Source organism: Falco rusticolus, chromosome 4 (assembly GCF_015220075.1).
Source record: "Falco rusticolus isolate bFalRus1 chromosome 4, bFalRus1.pri, whole genome shotgun sequence".
NCBI lineage: Eukaryota > Metazoa > Chordata > Aves > Falconiformes > Falconidae > Falco > Falco rusticolus.
Genome location: NC_051190.1, coordinates 70,729,426 through 70,750,241, shown reverse-complemented (window position 1 = coordinate 70,750,241; position 20,816 = coordinate 70,729,426). Strand labels below are relative to the sequence as shown.

At 39.1% G+C, this 20,816-nt stretch overlaps 1 protein-coding gene and 1 long non-coding RNA gene across 7 annotated transcripts in view; one reads left to right on the top strand and one right to left on the bottom strand.

Annotated features, from left to right (window-relative positions):
- MLLT10 (MLLT10 histone lysine methyltransferase DOT1L cofactor) overlaps positions 1 to 20,816 on the top strand; it is a 136,902-nt gene that overhangs the window by 83,144 nt on the left and 32,942 nt on the right. For all 5 annotated transcript variants that reach the window (XM_037384883.1, XM_037384885.1, XM_037384881.1 and 2 more), the window contains one exon: positions 18,016 to 18,194. In XM_037384883.1, the coding sequence (XP_037240780.1) occupies positions 18,016 to 18,194 (179 nt within the window). The remainder of the gene's footprint in view (positions 1 to 18,015; positions 18,195 to 20,816) is intronic.
- Positions 16,214 to 19,140, bottom strand: LOC119146738. 2 transcript variants are annotated; one of them, XR_005103818.1, is made up of 3 exons: positions 18,647 to 19,140; positions 16,689 to 16,787; positions 16,214 to 16,393 (listed from the first exon to the last, which is right to left on the bottom strand). It is a non-coding gene; the product is annotated as an uncharacterized LOC119146738 (long non-coding RNA). The 2 variants fall into 2 exon arrangements; XR_005103817.1 differs by lacking the exon at positions 18,647 to 19,140 and having other exon boundaries at positions 16,689 to 17,081.

Genomic DNA, 20,816 nt, shown 5'->3' with positions numbered 1-20,816 from the left:
ATTTTCTGTTTATTCGATGTGAGGACCTGCAGTACCCTAAGTTAAACTGACTGAAAGTTGTTTCAGAATTATGATTAGAGTGATTAACCTCTGTATCAGAAGAGTCTCTGATGTCCAGAGCTGTTGTTGTGATGATCACTATAATTTCTGAGATTCCTCTGTAAAGTCTTAAAAAGCGCAAAAAAAAAAAAAAAAAAAAAGGGGGGGGGGGGGGGGGGGGGCAAAAAAAAAAAAGTACCGTCATAGTGTAGTGGTATAAGGAGGACTAGTTACCTTAAAATAATTGAGCTTTTAACTGAAAGATGTTGCTTGGGGACAAATCCGTTAAGACTTAGAGTGGACAGATTCCTCTGTTGATGTATAGGAGCTATACTATCTGTATACTGTGCTCTTTTAAAACAAACATAATCAGACCAAGTGTCTGATTATCAACTCACGTTTCCCTGTGCTTCCCCCTTACTCAAGTAATTTATTTTACTTCCTTAAACAGGTTGCATGGATGTGATAGGGCTAAGAACAGTAGTTTTCTGAAGCTCTAGAATCTAGATAGTACATACCACAGCACAGGCTGTGTGTGTCGCGCGGAACAACGTTGTAGCATGTGTCCCACAGCAGTTCTCGCTCTGTAGTGAGATATTTGAAGTCAGGTGGTCCCCAGGTAGCTTCATATGCTGTAGCTCTATAACCTAGCTCTAGTTAAAATGGCAGAAACCATCGGGATAGCTTTATAGGTACAAATAAAGATTTCAATAGCTTTTATATTTAAACAATGCATTAAAAAAGAGAAACTGTGGAACCCAGTGTATGTCTAGATGTAAAGATGTGTCTTAGCTACATTAAATGAGAATATATCCCAGTGCCTTTTCACTGTGTGGCAGTTCTTGGAATTTTATACAGGTTAACTGTGCTAGTTGCTTAAAACCTGCCTGATCTTTGTGTTGATCCAGCTTGATGTGAGCTCATTTTTAATAAACCTCCACTGCATAAATAAAATGCAGAAGGTTGGCACAGATAAACCAGCACCATATTTCTAGAAGATTATTCAAATAAACCTATCTTTCAGGAGTATTACGTATAACTGAAAAACTGCTGTACAAGCTTGATACACAGATATGCTGTACACGCAAAGTGTGCTGTCAAAATACTTAGCAAAATAGTTCTTATCAGGGCTTTTGTGGTGGTAATGCAAGAAATAGTAAGTGAAGCAAACTATATTGTTAGAAAAGCTGTTCTTGTCTGATCCTGAATTTAAAGCAGATTTTTTGTCCATTTGAACTAAATTGGGATTTAGCACCTACTTTAGATGCAAACTCGTTACTTCGTGTTCTTCTTTCTATACTTTTTATTCAGCTTTTAAATAGAATTCTTCATGTTTTGATGTCCGACCTGGAGATCTGTTAGGTGTCTGTGAGAAGGCTGTAAGGATAGTATTAAGAAAACTTAATTTTGGCAGTGATCTAGCTTGCTACATGTTTTTCATGAGGCAGAATTACATGCAGTGGTAAAAAGTTTCTGAAGAGTTCTCATTTGATTAAGTAACTTGAAAAAAATTGGAAATTTCTGTCCAAAAGTAAGGCAGTATAGCTCTAGAAACTTGAGAAGAAGCTGAAAACAGAGATGAGGAATATGCCATGTGTCTGGGGCTTGTGCATGAGTAATCTTATCAGATATTTTGTAGTTTACTTTGTTTTATATCTATTTCCCGTTATGTATTTGTTTTGAACATTTATGAGAAGGATTTCCTGATAATGACTTAGAGGTTCCATGTAAATCAATCAAACAAAAACAATAGAAAGCCCTCATTCCTTCCTCCTCCCAAGCACATGAAAAGCAACTCAACTTTTAGCCATCAAAACAGTTTTCTTTCACGTAAAAATCTCAAATGCAGAATGCCTTCCCCGCCGCGCCCCCGCCTGTCATGGACTAATGACTAATCTGAAGGATTTAGTTGTCATGTAGAGCAAATAACATCCTTTCAAGGCCCAAAGTCACTAGGCCTTTTTTTCTGCTTTGGGAGTAGTGGTAAGCTTAGAATTAACTTCACGTTTTTGTATGCATAACCAATTCCCTTAAAAACAGGTAATGAACAGTAAAAGGCTGGTGACTGGGATGTTGGTATTAATACACAGTCTGTTCTGAGGTATCTTGAAACTAATTGAAATGACTGAGCTGGAAGCAATGAAGTCTTCCTGAGCAGCACTGATTTTAAGGAAGAATAACTGTAAGGTTTTGAAGCAAGCAATAGCAGCTACCATAAGGATTAGATGAAGAAAGCAAGGAGTTAGCCAAGATTTGAGAACAAAGTGTTTAAGGCAGCAGAGATGGAAAATAAAACAATGAATGTGAAGTCTAGCTATTAGAGCATATAGTTTTTTGGCATATGTGATTACCATTCACCACCCCTAACCTTTCTTGACACTTCAGCACGTTCAATAGCTTGGCTGTACGTTGTAGGAGGAAACTAGGTGGCTGGGAAAGTACTTCAGTGCAGGAAAAGTCAGGACTCCATAGCTGCCAACAGAGAGGCACTTGTACCAGGAACCCAGACAGTAGCTCTTTTTTCCTTACAGGACAAACACATTTTTTCACCTGCCTTCTACTAATTTATGGAGTGTGGAAGGCAATAGTGGTAGGGGAACAGTTCTCCTTCTGTTCTGTGTTGAGGCTTGGGGAGAGTCTAGAATTAGCTCCATCAGTCAGTTCATAAGGAGGGCTGATCTAGTGTTGGCCCTTCGTCATGTAACTGGATGAGGTCTAGGTTAGAACAGTTTGTTTCAAAGGAATTAGGTTAAGCAGGACATTTTCTTACTAGGATTCCTTGCATTTCATCTCAGGTTTGGATATCTAGCTATTGATCTCTTCTGTGAATTGGTCTTTTCCGTGGATTTGTCTAATAATTTTTCAAACCATTTATGCTGTTAATAACTGAAACATGAGAAGTGAGTTTCATATCTTCATGCATTGTAAAAGGATGTACTTTGTTTGCAGTTGTTCCTGATCATGTGTTGACACTCCTCTAGAAACAGTGAATGAATAGTCATTAAAAATATTCATCTTTATTCATAATTGATAAATTTCTGTAATTTGCTTCCCTCATTATCTTTTTAGACTTAGATATCTTAATACCCTTTTATCATTCATTAGTATATCCTTCTTGCCCTTTCCAGAGCTTTTTTTAGTGCTATTATATTTTCTTTTTCAAGAAGTGCAGGTCGTATTTGAAATATAGGTGCAACATGAATTTTTAAAGTGCCATAATTATGCTTTTTGTGTTCTCTGTTCCCTTCTGATGGTTCATGACACTACATTTGTCTTTTTTGGTCATTGCATGACAGTGTTTTTTCTTCCTATTGGTAGTCTTAAGGATTAAAAAAAAAAAGAAAAAAAGACTTTCAAAATAAGATTTAAAGGTGTGTATCCTTTTCTCACGTATCTATTCCATTGTAGCAAATTCTTACTGTCAAAAGTTCGTTCTGATAAGCACAGGAGCAGACTATTAAAGTGTAATTCTTGTGTCCTTAATTGGCACTGTTCTCTTCAGGATTGGGTATGCAGTGAATGTTAAAAAGACTTCTTTCCCCCCCACAATCAGTAGCTGCGGTTGAAAGGGGGGGCTACTGCAATTTGTTTCTCATACTTTGTTTTTATGTATGTTCTTAAGTTGGGAACAACTGCTTGTTTTAACCCCACGTTGCTGACTAGGTCTGCTGAATTGTTCTGTCAGCTCTTTAACTGCATCTCTTCCTCATTTGTCTATGAAGTATTATCTTGTAGTAGTAGTAAATTTTTCGCTGCGGCGTATCTAGTGTATTGTGCTTTAAAACGTTCTGAGAGCTCTGAGCGGTGCTTGGGAATACAGTGCATTTGTTGGGCTGGGTTAATGGTAGCTCCAGTATGGTACAATTTTAAAGACACAAAAGCAAAAGGCGTAGCTTCAGGCAATCTAAAACACTCCCACACGAAGCTCCCCCCAAAGCCTACCCAACAGTTAGGTAAATTTGAAAGGGGCTTTCCTTAATATCAAAAGCAGTGGTGGATCAAAATGGCTATTTCTTGTGCACAAAAATAGAGCATAACTGGATCAAAAAAATTAATTATAATCAAGTAAAGGCTGTGGAGAGTAGGTGTGGGTGAAAGGATTCTGTTCTTAAGGGTGGCAGACAGCAGTTGCATTGTCCTCTGCACCTGAGGCAGGATTTGTCCTTATGGTATAATATATATGATCCCAGCCGTGTTAACACTGTCCATTTTGGTGATTATTTTTTTTGCCTTGTAAAGTAATAGTTTTGATTATGGTTTTGTACATTGTTGTTAGTTCTCTGAGAACTGTTGAGTAAGTTAATTAAAATTATTAATTTCATTTTTATCAGATTAATTCTGTCAATAATCAACCAGGATTTTGTATATTGTAGGGTTTCTCTTCTGTACCATGGAATTTTAAAAAAATCAGTATTTTTCTGCAGTAGACTTTCTGTCATGTTTCAATTAAGATACTCTATAAATTTTGCATTTGGAAGTAACTTTGGCTAGTTATTCAAGTTTAGGCAGTAGGTAAAAGGGAAGGATTTTTTTTTTTGTTAATGACTTCTGAATTAGTTTTGTAATGTTCTAGTATCAATGACAAAAGTTTAAATTGTCTTTGTTGTTAATTTTTTTTTTTTTAATCCTGATATTCAGAAGAGCTTGGCAGTTAAAAAACTGCTTATGACAGCGGTATTTAGCTGCCACTTGTGGGGAGAATAAAGAGAAAAATAAAGCATAAAAGACACTCACCCTGCTGGAACATGAACAGACTGCAGAGACTGATGCAGGTAGAGAAATCGCCCATGGAAGCAGTACGGAGGTGTTCGCCACACTCTCACCTGCAAAACCATTCGGTCATCTTGTCAAACCAGACATGTAATTTGAGGGCTTTGTTTGCTAGTGGTGTGAAAGAGTGAACTCAGAAATTGAAACTACAGTAATTTTGTAGTCATGAGGTCATTATCCTAAGTGTGAATAAAGGTAAATAAGTAGAAAAGGTGGGCCGTCTGCATGACTGCCATCACTCTGCAGCTGCGCGAGAAAGTGTTGTGTTGCTGTGGAGGCTGAGATACAGAGACCTCTGCCCAGCAGAGGATGTGAGTGTGTTCTGGCACTTCATGGTCAAAGATCAATATTCTCTAAAAACCCAATCCTTGAAGGAAATGAAATTCATGTGAGCATCTTTTTTGGTGTACCACTAGTTGGATGTTCTTTCTCTCTATGCATTTTAGTTGTTCTTCAGTTGAGCTCCCTAAAGTCCAGGAGACACAACTGTTTTCTGTTGAACTTCTTGATTGCTTGTGTTAGTCTATCAGTGAAGCAAAAAGGATGCCTTGTGATTAAAATTAGCAAGGCAGCTTCAGCTTAAGTTTATAAATTTGGTGTGGACAATGAAATTAACATCAGTCTTCTGTTGGGAAGACTGATTGTTGCTGGAAAGTATTTGAATTTTTATTTGTAACAGTAGATTTAGAATGCAGCTAAATTGGCAAGTGCTGGAGTGTTCTTATACTCGACATCTAAAAGCTAACAAACACCAATAAAAGAAATACAAGAATACAAGTAAAAAATTACAGTGGATAGAAATAAATCTATTTTACAATTTGAGCTACTGTAAATGATCAGAGCTGTAATACAAGAAAGATGTATTCAGGTATATTATTGTTCACTGAAATTCCTGTCTATACATATATTCTTTTGTGCGTCTGTTAAACATGATCTTAACATGAAGCCCTTTTTCTCCTAACTCAAAAGCTTTCTCGAAGTTGATGAATACCATACATAATGGTAAGTTATATTAGAATCTTTTTCAGAGGTTCATTTATCACAAAGGGTAGCCTTTTGTGGAAAAGCCTGATTGAAGGTCTGCATATTCTATGGATTGGGTGAAATACAGGTCTGCAGTGAGTCAATTGTTCAGTACTTGAGTGAAAACTTTGTAGATTGTCTGCAGGAGCCTGATAGGTCAATAGTTCTTCAGTTCTCTTTTTATGATCTTTTTGTATGTGCGCAGTAAAATGATAACAGTTTTATTCCAGTTCTGAGATTCTTTTCTTTAATTTTGTGAATAGTGTTTCTAGTTCTTCTTCTGTGCTCCATTCATAGGTGTGTCATAGTGGTGTCTACCTCAGGCATTCTCCCACTTGCCTTCCCGACTACTTAAATTACGACAAGTAATGCATGTGAAGGTAGCCTTGTTTTGTCCATTCTTTGTTCTGACAGCCAGATGCTGCCCGTTTGTGTCACTGATAACGGAGCTATCAATTTCAGAGGGAGCAATATTGAATCTTTAATGTATCTAATTGCTGTTTCCCTTTAGTATTCAGTATTGGCTTCGTACACCTAGTTCTGTATTCACTCATAGCCAGTGGAAATGAAATATATCTTATTAAATTAGGATTTACTTTTGTGGGTTTTTTTTTTTTTTTGGTTTACTTTTTCAAGGCTTTTGTTCATTCGTAGGAAACAATCAGCTATATTCATAAGTTACTGAAAGATTTAGGAGGGAATATTTACAGTTCAAACCTTCTCATGAGGCTAGTTTTGAAGATGATCAAGTTTATTTCTCAATGTGATACTTATTAGGTATCAAGTGATCTGTTAATAAATACTGGAATTTTTTCATCCATTTGTGTCAGCCGAATTGATTTTCTTACTGCTGTATGTATGTGTTGGAAGAGCAATGCTGTATGCATTGCAAATTGTATTGGCTTGGAGTTCAGCAATGCAAAAATAATTTAAATGTATAAACTTTGAGTGGTGAAGTTCTTTGCATTTTAAGCTAGAAGTCATTAAGGTTTTATAGGACTTTTGCTTTTCACATTGTCAGAGTCATGACTTGCATCTTAGGCAGATGTCTACAGTGGTATGTCTCTTAAATAATAAAAAAAATATACTGCATTAAATTTCTATTTCATAGTTTACATGTGGTGAGAAATACTCAAATTACTCTAGATTTGCGTTGCTTTAGTAAAATAGGTTTAGCTTTTTTCCTTTTGATATAGGGTTTCCCTCTCACTCTCCCAGGTATACAGTGCTCTGAACCAGCTTTGAGATGAAGGAAAGCAAGCTCACCATTTTTCTGAACAAAAATAAAACATCTGAAGGGTATCTGACAAAGTGTGCTGAATTTGGACTTGGTGAGTTTCTGCTGTTTTATAAGCAGAGCCTTTTTGCTGTTTAATGTTGAAGAGGGATAGGTTCACAACAGAGTGCAGAATAGAAATTGATGGAACGCCATTTGTGATGACTTCTTTCCACATTGCACCACTTCTTTTTAAACTGATTGTGTATTCCTGACTGCAGCATAGAAGTTGCAAGGGCAGAGGAGAGTGGTTACTTAATGTTATATGCTTTCGTATCAAGCAATAGTAATGTTTTGTATGACTCATTATTGTGGGACAGTATAGTGGTAGCTACATGTCTGTTTTAGAACAGCGTTTGGACAGGATTTTTCATCTAATCCACCTTTGTGTGTGTGTGTGTGTGTTTTATCTACCTTCCCATAAGTGAGATTTTAAAGTTGGTTACTTCTGCCCCCACCCCCCAATCTTGCAGGGTTTTTTTTGCATACTCTTTGTTTCGGCAAAAGCATGTATATAGGTGAAATCAGTGCGGGTAGGTAGACATTTTGATAATATGAACAGCAAGGAAAGATCTTACCATATGTGTACAGGATGAAAAGAAAGTATTCAAACTTAAGATAAATATTTAAATATAGGAAGATCATTTACTCCAACAGCATATTCAGATTTGAGTCAGATAATGCTGAGGACTGTAAGGGTCATTGTCTGTAAGAGTTTTGATGGAGGCAGTGTATCAGGAGCTTGTTTTTTCATTGCATTGTGTAAGCGGGCTGCACATCACCAAGAAAGTACCAAAAAGAAAAAACAGTTTTGGTTTGAGTGGAGATAAACACAGGTTTTGAGCAGAGAGGTTCATTTGCTAGTTATGCTAGCATGAAGGGGAAGGTCGAAGCCTGTCAGTTGAATTTGGTGCTGACAAAATTGTAAAGGAGGAAAGGTGGTAGCTAGAGACTTCAGTCCAGTTGAAAGGGTCAGTTAAAAAAGAAGACTAGAAAACAGAGTCATGCAAGCTGTCTCCCATAAAGACATCTGTCTTACAGAAAGGAGTCAAGACACTTCAAGGCAGAAGTGGCACACTGCAGTTTTACCAGTTAGAGACTTAGTACTCAATGCTCTGTTTCTCAGTTTTATGGTCAACTTCTTATATTTTTTCATGCTTTTTAAAAAACTTGTTTGAAAAAACCTGAAGCATCGCAGTTGAGAGATGTAAAGTTTTCACTGCTATTCGCTGTGTGATGACTTTGTGCTTTGTCCTTCTCAGTCTTACTCTGGACCTTACAGTCCAACTTTTTTGACTTGACCTTGAAGTCTCATCTCCTCTGCATCATTTTTATGGGCCTACCACAGGAACGGAGGAGGAGGGTGTGCAGACATACATATCTGTTCAGGATTTTAGTGTCTGCTTTAAAAAAAGACTATGGGGAGTGATGACCTGAATGATGTTATTTTATGTTAGATCTAGCTATAAATTGTAATGGTTGGTTGTAGCCTTTCTGTGGCTACTTCTGTTCTTGCTCATTCCATCTTCTGTCTGTTTTATTTCTTCCTCCTGTTCCTGTTTTCAGGTCTCTGAGCTTCTTCTGTCTTATGCTAATTTGTGAGTTGCAGTGAGGAGAGTGGTAGCACAGAACAGACATTTGCCATGCCAGTCCTAGCGCTGTGGTCGTCATTAGAAGACAGTACATTTCCAAAGAAACTTTTCAGTTCTGTAGCCCTGGCCTCCACATCAATGCAGGCAAAATTTAGTGTATACGGTATAATTTTTTTTTAACAAGATAAACTACTCAAAATCTGTACTGAGCATGAATGAGTTAAAGTTTTTGAATCTAGTCCAAATTGGGCAGGCGTTTAGTGTTGATAAAAAGGCATCTGCCTATATTGAAGCATGGGGACAGTAGTGCTTGGCTAAACAACATTAAGTTTAAAAAAAGGAAGAATAAAAGAAGGGCAATTTACAAAGTCATCTTGAAATAGTTCCTTTATGCACATTTTTTTCAGAGTATTGAATATTGGAGTGCTATTGTTCAGTTGTCAAATACTACAGCCTTAAGTATAACTACCTGTCCATGAGTTTCTGTAATACCACTTGAAAGCTTTAGTTGTTGCTAATGACAGCTATGTGTAGTGTTTCAGCAGTCTGGGCAACAGCTGTGCCCCACCACCAGAAGTAACTGATCACAACAGAATTGTCATTGTTATTAGTTAGCCTCTCTAATGGACCACTTTTTGAAAATTATGGCTCAGTCAAGCATCCTGCAGCATGCCTTCAAAGACACCAACTTCAGATCACTGGAATACAAAAGAGAGAACTTTTGAAGCAGAAACTCCTGTGAAAGACTGTTATATTAATACTGGAGAGGAATCTGGTACTTCCAGTGACTTACTATTTCAGCACTGAGATAGACTGCTGTCACAGTGGTTTGAAGCTATGGCAGGTTTTCAGAGATCTTAAGGAAACACATTAAGTTCTCTTGGGAAGTCATTAAGGAATGTAGATCCCAAGTGTCATGCTCTTGCTCCAGAATACTCATTTAGTGAACCTAAACGTGCTTTGTTTTTAGTATGTCACGTTAAAGTAACTTAGGCTTGTATGTCTTGGCTCACCGTGACAAAAGTTTAAATAAAAGTTAGGATCTTTACTTATCAATTGTTCTTCCATATTAACTTTTTCTTCTTGCAAAGATACTTCTGTTCTGTGACACACTTGAACGACAGGTCTTTCCTGTAGTTCTGAGCATATGTGTCAGGTATGATCGTGGAGCTCTTTTATCTTACTGATGTTATTCTAGAAGAGTACTTCAAAACTTCTTGAATCAGACTAGAATAAGTATGAAATTCTTAATGTGTCTTATTTAATAAAGCTGAATTTATTATATGCGTGAACATTAAAGAGACAGTTATAAAGCATCTCAAAGACTATTTTTTTCTCTGGGGGATCAGAACAACTGGAAGAAATAAATGAAAGGATAGTTGTCCATGTGTTGTCCCTGTTTTCCACTCCCACCCCCCAAAAAAAGACCACACAGTTTAAATGAGGTATAATTTTGCTGTGAGACATGGTATGAGAAGTTACAACTGTTCAGAAAGGATTGGAAAAAATCTGTTGGAGCAGGGTTGGAAGCAGATTTAAGGCTAATAATTACAAAGACCATTCCTCAAGCTCAAAATCCGTACATTATAGATTTCTAGAGGCTGGGAGAATCTTTTAAGAAAGTAACTGCACACTTGCCCTGTTCTTGTGCTGTTCCTTGTGCAGCTGCTGTTGGTCACTGTTGGAGATGGATATATTGGGCTAGAAAAATGATACAGTTCTTCCTGTGTTCCTAGTCCAGCGTGTGATTCATCTGTCTCCTGGTGTCGTGTTCAAGCCTGTCCTCTTGGTGAGCAAATTCACCTTGGCTGGGCTATGAAAAATGTGGATTTGAGCCCTTCTGCAGTGAGGGCTGTAGTGTAAGACCTTTAGCCGCATGGATTAATTCGAACTAGAAGCAGGCACACTCTGTCTCAGGAAGCTGTAACCTTTGACAGTGGTTTAGGCAGTTTTGAAATCTTGTACTTAAAAGCCTACCAGTGGAAATAAGTCTTAATTGAGGACTGAGCTTGGTGTAAGTAACTCACATGTGTGTTTTCATGATAGTTAACTGAAACATATATACCTCACTGTTACAGTTTATTGAAGAGTGAGTTCTGTGATGCTGCTGACGTGTGGTCATTGCTGAATGTGGGACTGAGCATGAAATAACATTGTTTGCTACAGCAAGTGGGACTAGCTGAACAGAGTAGACCATTTTGGTAGCTACGTGGATCAGTTCTGACCCTTCACCCTGTACACTGTTATCAAATATGTTTCTGTATGACTGTAGGTAGCTGTCCAGTCAGGATCATGATCATAGGAATGGGAGTAGGCAGCAGAGATTGACTAAACATATTTTGCTAGCTGAGCTGTCAAGGATTTGGGGTTAATTTTAATGGAGTTTTAAGGCAGACTTCAGGTCCTTGCTGTATATGAGGATGATAGGATGATTGTTCTTAGATCACTGATTCATCATAATGTGTGATGTTGCCTTGCTGAATTGTGTTCTTCCTATGAAGGTTCTTGGTAAGTATTTTGGTCTTTGACTATAAATCCAATCTGCAGAGTATTTTCAAAGGGAAAAATTATGGCAGTCTGCCTTCTGTTGATAGATATGAAACTAGAATAGTTGTTCCATTTTGAAAGTGTGTGTAACTATTTTGTATCTTCCCTCCTCCCTTCCATCCCCAGTGGTGTATTCTTTGGAGTACTTTGGGTCTAGGAGCTTTTTTTCCTTCTACCTCATCATGGAGGGGACACAGAATGCCTTTCATGAAAGGAGGGTATTGACTCTTGATCTGTGAAATGCTGTGGTGCCTCCATCAAAAAAGGACCCCCCAGTCACTGAAAGCAAAGGAAATGATGTCTTGTCAGGCTGCAGATCAGTAACTACCATTTTTGTGCACTTCTAGAACTGTTACTGCAGAATCTTGTAGAAATCATTGTGAAAGTAAACTCTACCACTTTGCTCATCATCAGCCAGAAAATAGCTTGATTATTTGATTCCTAGATCTAAGATTTCTTCATGAAAGAAACAGATTGGCCCTAGCATCCAAGCTATAATTTAATTGCCTCAGATGAATTGAAATAAAATATTTACTAGCTCTGCGGTTTCAAACACAACTTTCTTCTCATTTTTTAGACAACGGTGTCACAATAACCTGTTTTTATTGGCTTGTGTTTAGCATTAGATCCACTTTAGCTTATGTCCATATTACAAAATAGCCAATAGTGTGGTATTTCTTCCACTACTAACATTCTACTGGAATAAAACATGTTCTTTCTTGTGTAACTAAACTTAATCAATTTTTCTGCGTGTTTATAGTTAACAATTAATGGACTTTCATACAAAAGCAAATTTTCATTTTGCTCTGTGTATGAGGTTGTCAGGGTTTTGGGGGAGACTTTTTGAGATCGCCACAGGAAGTGAAGGTACTGAAAACGTGAATATAGCTTTTGTTTTTGTAAAGAAGTTCTTGTTCTTATAACTCAGAATTTCTTTTTACTTCTGTGAATTCTACTGCAAGTCCTTTTGAGGTGGTTGTCCCTGCCCCCCTGCCCTGTGTCTGTCTGTCCTCCCCCAAGTAGAGAGGTTCTGTAGTTCTGTGCAGCTTTTGTGGGGTTGGAAGTCTACATTGCAGAGCGAAGATTAGAGGCGAAAGCCCAGAGGCGAAAGCCCAGCTAGAACTCGGGCTGGCCACTGCCTTAAAAGGTGTTTGTAAAAACACTTTTTCTTACATTAGACACAAAAGCAGAGCCAAGGATAGTCCACATTCTTTATTGGATGGGCAGGGGGGGAACATTGCCGCAAAGGATGGGGAAAAGGTGGAGGTACTTGATGCTTTCTTTCCCTCAGTCTTTAACAGTAAGATCAGCTTCCTTCTGGGTACTCAGCCCCCTGAGCTGGAAGACAGGGACAAGGAGGAGCAGAATGAAGTCCCCACAAGCCAGGAGGAAAGGGTTAGTGACCTGCTGCTCCACTTAGATGTGCACAAGTCTATGGAACTGGATGGGATCCACCCAAGGGTACTGAGGGAGCTGGCAGAGGAGCTTGCCAAGCCACTCTCCGTCATTTATCAACAGTTCTGGCTGGCTAACCAGGGAGGTCCCAGAAGACTGGAGGTCAGCCAGTGTGATGCCCATCTACAGGAAGGGCAGGAAGGAGGATCTGGGGAGCTACAGGCCTGGCAGCCTGATCTTGGTACCAGGGAAGGCTGTGGAGCAGGTCATCCTGAGCTCCGTCACACGGCACGGGCAGGACAACCAGGGGATCAGGCCCAGCCAGCGCGGGGTTACGACAGGCAGGTCCTGCCCAACTAACACGGTCTCCTTCTGTGACAAGGTGACCCGCTCAGTGGGTGAAGAAAAGGCTGTGGATGTTTGTTGTCTGCTTGGACCTTAGTAAAGCCTTTGACACTGTTTCCCACAGCGTTCTCCTGGAGACGCTGGCTGCTCAGGGCTTGGATACGCGAGCTCTGCGCTGGGTGAAACCTGGCTGGCTGGCCGGGCCCAAGGAGCGGTGGTGAACCGAGTCAAACGCCGTTGGTGGCCGGTCACAAGTGGTGTCCCCCAGGGCTCAGTCCTGGGGCCAGTCCTGTTTAATCTCTTCATCCATGATCTGGGCGAGGGGATCGAGTGCCCCCTCAGCCAGTGTGCAGAGGGCACCAAGCGGGGGGAGCGCTGATCTGCTGGGGGGCAGGAGGCTCTGCAGGGGGGTCTGGGCAGGCCGGGCCCATGGCCGAGGCCAGTTGTAGGGGGTTCAACAGGGAGAAGTGCCGGGTCCTGCACTGGGGGCACAACAGCCCCACGCAGCGCTACGGGCTGGGGAAGGGTGGCTGGGAAGCTGCTGGGCAGTGGAGGACCCGGTGGTGTTGGTCAACAGCCGGCTGAACATGAGCCAGCAGTGTGCCCAGGTGGCCAAGAAGGCCAACAGCAGCCTGGCTTGTATCCAACGCAGTGTGGCCAGCAGGGCCAGGGAAGTGATTGTCCCCCTGTGCTCTGCACTGGTGAGGTCACACCTCAAATACCGTGTTCAGCTTTGGGCCCCTCTCTACAAGGCAGACATTGAGGTGCTGAAGCTTGTCCAGAGAAAGGCGATGAAGCTGGTGAAGAGTCTGGGGCACAGGTCCTAAGAGGAGTGGCTGAGGGAATGGGGGTTTCGTCTGGAGAAAAGGAGGAGGCTCAGAGGGGCTGTTACTACTCTCTACAACTACCTGAAGGAGGCTGTAGTGAGGTGGGTGTCAGTCTCTTCTCCCAAGTAATAAGCGATAGGACAAGAGGAGATGGCCTCAAGCTACCCCGGGTGAGGTTTAGATTGGATATTAGGAAACATTTCTTCACTGAAAGGGCTGTCAAGCACTGGAACAGGCTACCCAGGGATGTGGTTGAGTCACCATCCCTAGAGATAGTCAAAAGACAGGTAGACATAGTGCTTAGTGGTGACCTTGGCAGTGCTGGATTAATGGTTGAACTTGATGATCTTAAAGGTCTTTTCCAACCTAAATGATCCTACAATTTTTTAAAAAAGTCTTTGACCATATTCTGCTTATTTCCTTAAATTCGGCAAAATGGTAGGATCAGCAGCCTATGACAGATATCTTGAATAACTTCCTCTTTTCACAGTAGCAGGAGTTTCAAGTTACTGACTTAAAAAAGAAAATAGAGTTTTATGGTAGGGAGAACATTTTCCTAGCTTCCTAAGGAAGCAGTCTACATGTTGTCTCTCGATTTTGGCCCATAGTAAGCTTGAAGCCTGTTGTCCAATTTCAACCAAACTCTTTAAAGGAGTCTAAAATATCTGAGTCCCTGTAATAGGGACAGACAGTGTATGGGTACAAGAGTGACCACGGCTTGTTCTTGTCTCTTGCTGAACTAGGCATTCACCGGTATTGGAGGGGAATGTAAGCGAGATGAATAACGTAGGGGCTGTAGTACTATAAAATTTGAGGATTTCATAGCAAGATACAGAAATCATGGTGGGAAAGCTTAGTATATTGATACAATTTTTGAGAAGCAACACTGTTGAAAGCCAGAATTTAATCTGTTTTGTTACTACTTCTGCTCATAGAACTACTTTTTTGAGATTTTGGATAAAATCACTAGAATTGTTCTGTGTGCTACTTGGTTTATGTTGGCGCACAGCTAGTTCTGACTTGAGGCTCGTTTGTTTTTCACTTTATTTCCTCTATTATCTATTTCATCATTGATTGTCAGCAAAAAGAATACAGGGTTTTTTCTAATCTGCATATTCTGTTCCCTCCTGTATAGTACTGCCCTTCTGTGCTAAGCAGGCAGTTATTTGTTGTCCAGAGATTTTTTTTTTTGTAGTTGCCTTTTTTTTAAGTCTTTCACTCCGGCAATGCAGGCTATACATGTGTTTGATCCGTCAGAACCTGAAACCATGTTCTGCAGCTGTGTTAGTGTTAAGCACAGTCAGGCTTTACCCGAACAGTGTTACATGCCCATTTACACCTGCAGTTAAGAACTGTGTTCTGTTTTAAAATGCTGAAGATTGTATTTAACCATGCTGTTCATGCCTCTGGCGAATTACCCAGTGCCGTTCATCATGAGCTATAGCTACTTGGCTTTTCAGTAATATGGGAAGGACTTCAAGATGGTTTGTTTGTTTTAAACATTAATGTGGTTTATAGTGATTTGTTCAGGCTTTCGTTATTATTCCTTCCTGATCCAGAAAGTGATTGATCTGTCCCAGAAGAACAACTTGATATGTTTGAACATTTTAAATATGCACTTTCTTGGCTTTCCAATATGATATGCACATAGTTTTTATACAGGTAGTTTTGAAGTGGTGTGAAAATCAAGGATTTATTTGTATGTTCAGCATATAGTTCTTATTCAAATGCTTGCATGGATTAATAATATCTTGGTTGCATGACTAGTTTTAGAAGGTGCATGTACTTTATGTATTAAGTAAGGTATTGCTAAATGGAAGTACTTAGCCCAAACAGAGTGTGGAGATAGGTCATATTTGTCTTGTATTTTGCAACAGCAATAGTGTTTTTAATAGTATTACTACCAGCAACAAATAATAGCTTACCTATTTTCCTGCTTGTCTTTCTTTTGAAATAGTTTTATGCCCGTGATCTTATATCTGCTTGTATTCCAGAATTTTATTTTTAAGAGGAAGAATAAACCTTATCATTAAAATAGAAGCAGCAGAAGCTCTGCAGTTACTAAATATGTAAGATCTTGAAAAAATAAGAAAAAAAATATCTACAATAGCTTTAAATTTTTGGAGTTGTTTTACCTTTCTGGCAAAATCTCTCTCTTTTTTACTACTTCACTGTCACTGGACATTTTGTTTTTTTCCTCTCATTATCAGTGACATTTTATGAGAGTGATAGCATTTGTGGTGATGAGCTCTTGTGATTTAATCATAAGTGTTGTGATATTTCATTGGTTTTACCCTTAAAATTCATGGTTCCTGGAGCCAGATAATTGCATGAGGATCTCATCTTTTCCGAGAATTTTCTTACATGTGTAATTGCTTGAATGCATTCAAATACAGGGAGTCAAAAATCTCATCCTTTTTATTAATTTGAAAGCAGATTTTTTTTTAAAAAATAAAATCTTTTGAGGACTTCAGGTACGTTTCGGTTTTTGTGGTTGTAATTACATCACACTTAAGAGTAGACTCAGTAGCAAGGCTTTTTGTTAATCGTGTCCATTTCGGTGGTGTGTAGGGAGAAATCTAGAGCAGAATCCATAGGATTTATTGTCTAGTTAGATGAAGCAGATATAATTAGAGAAAGATTGTAACATACTGAACACCTTAAGAATCTTAATTACTAGTAATGCCATGCCATAACTAGATTTTTTGGGATGGTGACCAAAAAAAAAAGGGTGGGGGGGTGGGGGGGTGGGGAGGATGATGCAGGAAGGTGTGCTAAATGGAAAAAGATATGAAGGTCAGTAGAAAAGTGGAGCAGGTATGGAATTGCACTATGTTGAAGGGACTGGGGAGATGATGACAAGAAGTCACTAACCTTGGTTAGGCAGGAAAAGGGTTGTTGGGATGTGTCTTCAGCTGTTTTTTCATATCTTCTTTCTCTACTGGGTCTGGCTGGTTTTCTCTTCCATTTTTTCTTGACAGTAGAGGTAGACAATTTAAGATGCATCAGTGTTTGCATATTATGTGTGGGTTTGGATGATGATAGTCTCTCTTAACTGCCTGTGCTCAGAGGGATTGCTGGGTGGCGAGTGGTGTTTTAACATTGCGTATCTTCTTATTGTCACTGCCTTCTTCAGATCATTATTTGTATGAGTGACAAACTAGCTCCACCCTTTGCCTTCTAACTGGCATTTCAGTTCTGTTGCTTTTTTTGATCTAACCATGTTCATTCTACTTCTGTTTACTCCCTGTGGCACTCTTCCTCTAACTGCAGTTCAGTGCTACCATGCTTGATATTCCTTGGCCAGCTGACAGCTCACTTATCTAATGCACGTGGAGCCTAACGGTTTCATAGACAGGTACTACTTCTTGTCCTGGGCTTCTGGTCAGTAGGGTTTTTTCCCAACCTGTATAATGAACTTTACCCTGCATGTAGATGAACAGAAGTAATGGCTTCACAGAGGGGTATGAACTCCTCCTGTTTAAATTGCTAACGTACAAGTCTGACTAATGTTAATGTATTTAGTCATTTACTTGTTGGCTGTTCTAGCAGAAATGTTAGTCAAGTATTCGTAGATCACGGGTGGAGTTTTAGTTTGTGAATAAATGAAATACCACCAGTTCTACCAGCAAATCTGAGTACTTTGTCCTCAGACTTGCTGTCAATATTTTTCTCAAAATACACAGGCAATCCTTAGTTGCCAAAATTACAGTTTTCAACAAATGTATGTTGTTTAGAAACATTTTACCAAAGTTAAAGCATTTTTCCATTTGTATCATGTATGTTCAGTTACATAGTCTAATACTTCATTCTTTATCTACTTAATTTTTACAGTAACTCATTGTAAGAACAAACTCTGATAGCAGACTCAGTTGAAGGCAGGCATTTTAGCCAAAAATTCTGCTACTTTTAATATTTGAGCAGTTTGTAATACACATAAATACTTGATTTATCACACATGTTTTACAAAAACTTAGAACTAAATCAATCTGTGTTCCTTGAACTGTAGAATATCAAATGATGAGAGCACTTTTATCAATCAGCATGGTTAGAATTTCAACACAGGAGCTTTCTGCATTATGTATTAAGTGATCTTGCTTGTCTTGATTAATTTTCTACTGCATATTTACATGGTTACTAGAAAACAGAGGGAGGGGGAAGAGAGAGAGATGCATGTAATTGTTTTTGTAATTTTTTGCAGGTATTTTTAGCAGCAATGATGTAGCAGTATCATTTCCAAATGCAGTATCTGGCTCAGGATCTAGCACTCCCGTTTCCAGTTCTCATTTACCTCAGCAGGCTTCAGGCCACTTGCAGCAAGTGGGAGCTCTATCACCTTCAACTGCGCCTTCTATAACTACTGTTGTTGCTGCAACTCAGGTAAACTATCAAGAGTTTAAGATAGCAAACCTTGTTTTTGACCTGCTTATTTTTAATGTTAAAAGAAACAATAATTTGTTTGGAAAATAGGTTAATAAACACTGTATTTGTTGTGAAAACGTATTAGGGGGTAGAAGTTCCCTGTAATATTACATAGTCCCATCTTTGCAGAGCACAGATTTTCAAAAATGGTCTATGGAGGTGTGTAGTAAATGTGACTATGTTATGACTAGTAGCATAAATGCTGGTTACAATTCATCAGTGCTCTAACCAATGTCTGTTACCAGAACAATGTTTTAAGAAAGGATTTAAAAGAGGAACGTGAAGTTTGGCACACTTCATGCAAAAATGCTGGTATCGGTTAGAAAACAGAGGGGGTTTATTTGAGAGATTTGACAAATGGATAACTGTCACAGCACTCCCCAAACTGTCAAGCTGCAACAAGGTCTTACCATCTCATACCAGCATACTCTTCATGTCAGTCCCTCCACTGCCTTCTCTTCACCCAAGGAAAGTGTTCTCGCTGCTTCTTCATTGGCCGCCCAACCCCTTAACAGAAGCAGCCACAGCTGCACTTTTATCTACATCAGCCAACCCCCTGCCCCTGAAGCCAGCCCACAGCTGTATGTTATCAATGTTAATTCACCCAGCTTCATCCCTCTACAGATAAGTAAGGCTAGCCCTGGCAAAGAGGTGGCTAAGGCTGATATCTTGGTAGCAAGTGAAAGTTGACATATATGCTATAGTTTTGTATTTGAAAGGTCATACAAATGAAGATACGTAGTTCATGTTTGATGGTGAAGGGATAAGGACGGCACTGGAAGAGTGTAGAAGGGTGACATGAGTCAGAAAAAAGTATCTTCATGGTAATATTTTGTATGACTTTATGTTGGGCAAGACTACATTTATCAAGGCAAAAGAACATAGTTGTAGAGAGCCACCATGATCAGAGTGTAAGTATGAAGGCATACTGTACTGGACATAATAGTTTTTTTATACTTCATGTTTCTTGTGTTTTTCATTTTCTGATGGGAATCTGTTTTACAATGAATGTATCAAATACATCTTTTTTTGTGTGTGCATAGAAACAATCAACTTTTAATTTATAGAGTCTACAGTGATTTAAGATAGTGGATATAAACCTGAAGAATTGAAATCAAGCTTAATACATATGTACTTATGTGTTTGTATGTGCACACACGTGTGTGGAGTACATGTATAGCAGAAATACTATGTGCAGGCTAACACAGAATACATTTCAGTATCAAATAACATTGTTGTTATAGGTGGTAGTTCATATTTTTATGTAATTCTTCTGGACTGGTTTCCTAAAGAAATAAGGCTTGCATTATGCCAGTGTGTCAGTGTGACTTCCGTCTTGTAACTTTGGAACCTTGGTCAGTTTCACCCAAAATTGGGTACATCTCTGTTGCACAAATTGACAGAAGCTATTTTAAAGAAATTAATTAAAAATATGATGCTTTGGCAAAGAGCCAGTGTAGCTTTTGTGAAAGGAAAGGAAATCTCAGTCAATTTGCGTTAATGTTTTTTTTTTTTTTTTTTTTTTTAATCCCAAAGTGTTTTGCACACGAAAAGTCACTGAAGACACTTAAATTGAACAGTCTAGAGATAAAGGGAGAGGTTGTGTCATAGGTTAGTAGCAGATTAAAAGACTTAAAAAACCCTAAACAAGTAGATGCTCAGTTTTCACTGTGGAGATGTTTTCCATCAGAGTCATGGGAAGATCAGCCTGATGGCCTTTTGTACAGCTCGGCGTATTCATAAATGATCTAGGAAAAGGGAGCAACAGAAGCCAAGTTTGCTGATTATGCAGCGAGCTATTATGAACATCAGCTGTCACAAACTGCTGAAAGACTGCACTGACCTGTGTTGACAAGGTTGTAAGAGGGCAAATGAAATTTATATTAAAGGGAAAAAGGCAGTTTCTATTCGAACAGATACAGTAGATATCAAAAGAGGTAGTGAACAATGGCAAGGAACAGCATCTTTAGAAGGAATGAGTAAATAGTGTAGGACTCTTGGCCTGGAAAAGAGACACTGAGGTGGGGAAGACCAAGGTCTGTAAAATCACAAATTACATGGAAAAGTTAAATAAGCAAGAATCATGCACCATCACTTCTATTTGTTAAACTCTGTCAGAAAATAAACGGCTTCAAAAAACAGTGGGATGGAGCCCATATTTAGCAGGCATGAACAGAAATACCATAGTATTTTTTTCCTCATGTCACAAAAAGGTGAAGTATATGGAGATGCACTTTCTCTTAGTGAGAAAGTGCTTTTTCTAGCTGAACTAGAGAGCCCTCCATAGGTTAAGCGCTTAAAATTCCTGTCTTTCGTTTGGTTTTTTGGGAGATGTGTGGGTGGTTGTTGTTCCCTGCCCACCCTGCCGCCTTCTCCAGAGGAGTCACGTATCTTAAACTCAGTACCTAGCTTGTTCTCCTGTGGTCATAGATTTATTTGTCAGGATCTTATTCGCAGGTACTACCATTTAAAGTATCTTTTGGTTCTGAACTATAAAGGGGGGTTCAAATGGTGAAAAGTTTTGCTTGACAACCTTAAAAGGAGACTCCTGTGCTATAACAGAGAATTAGTGAATACCTG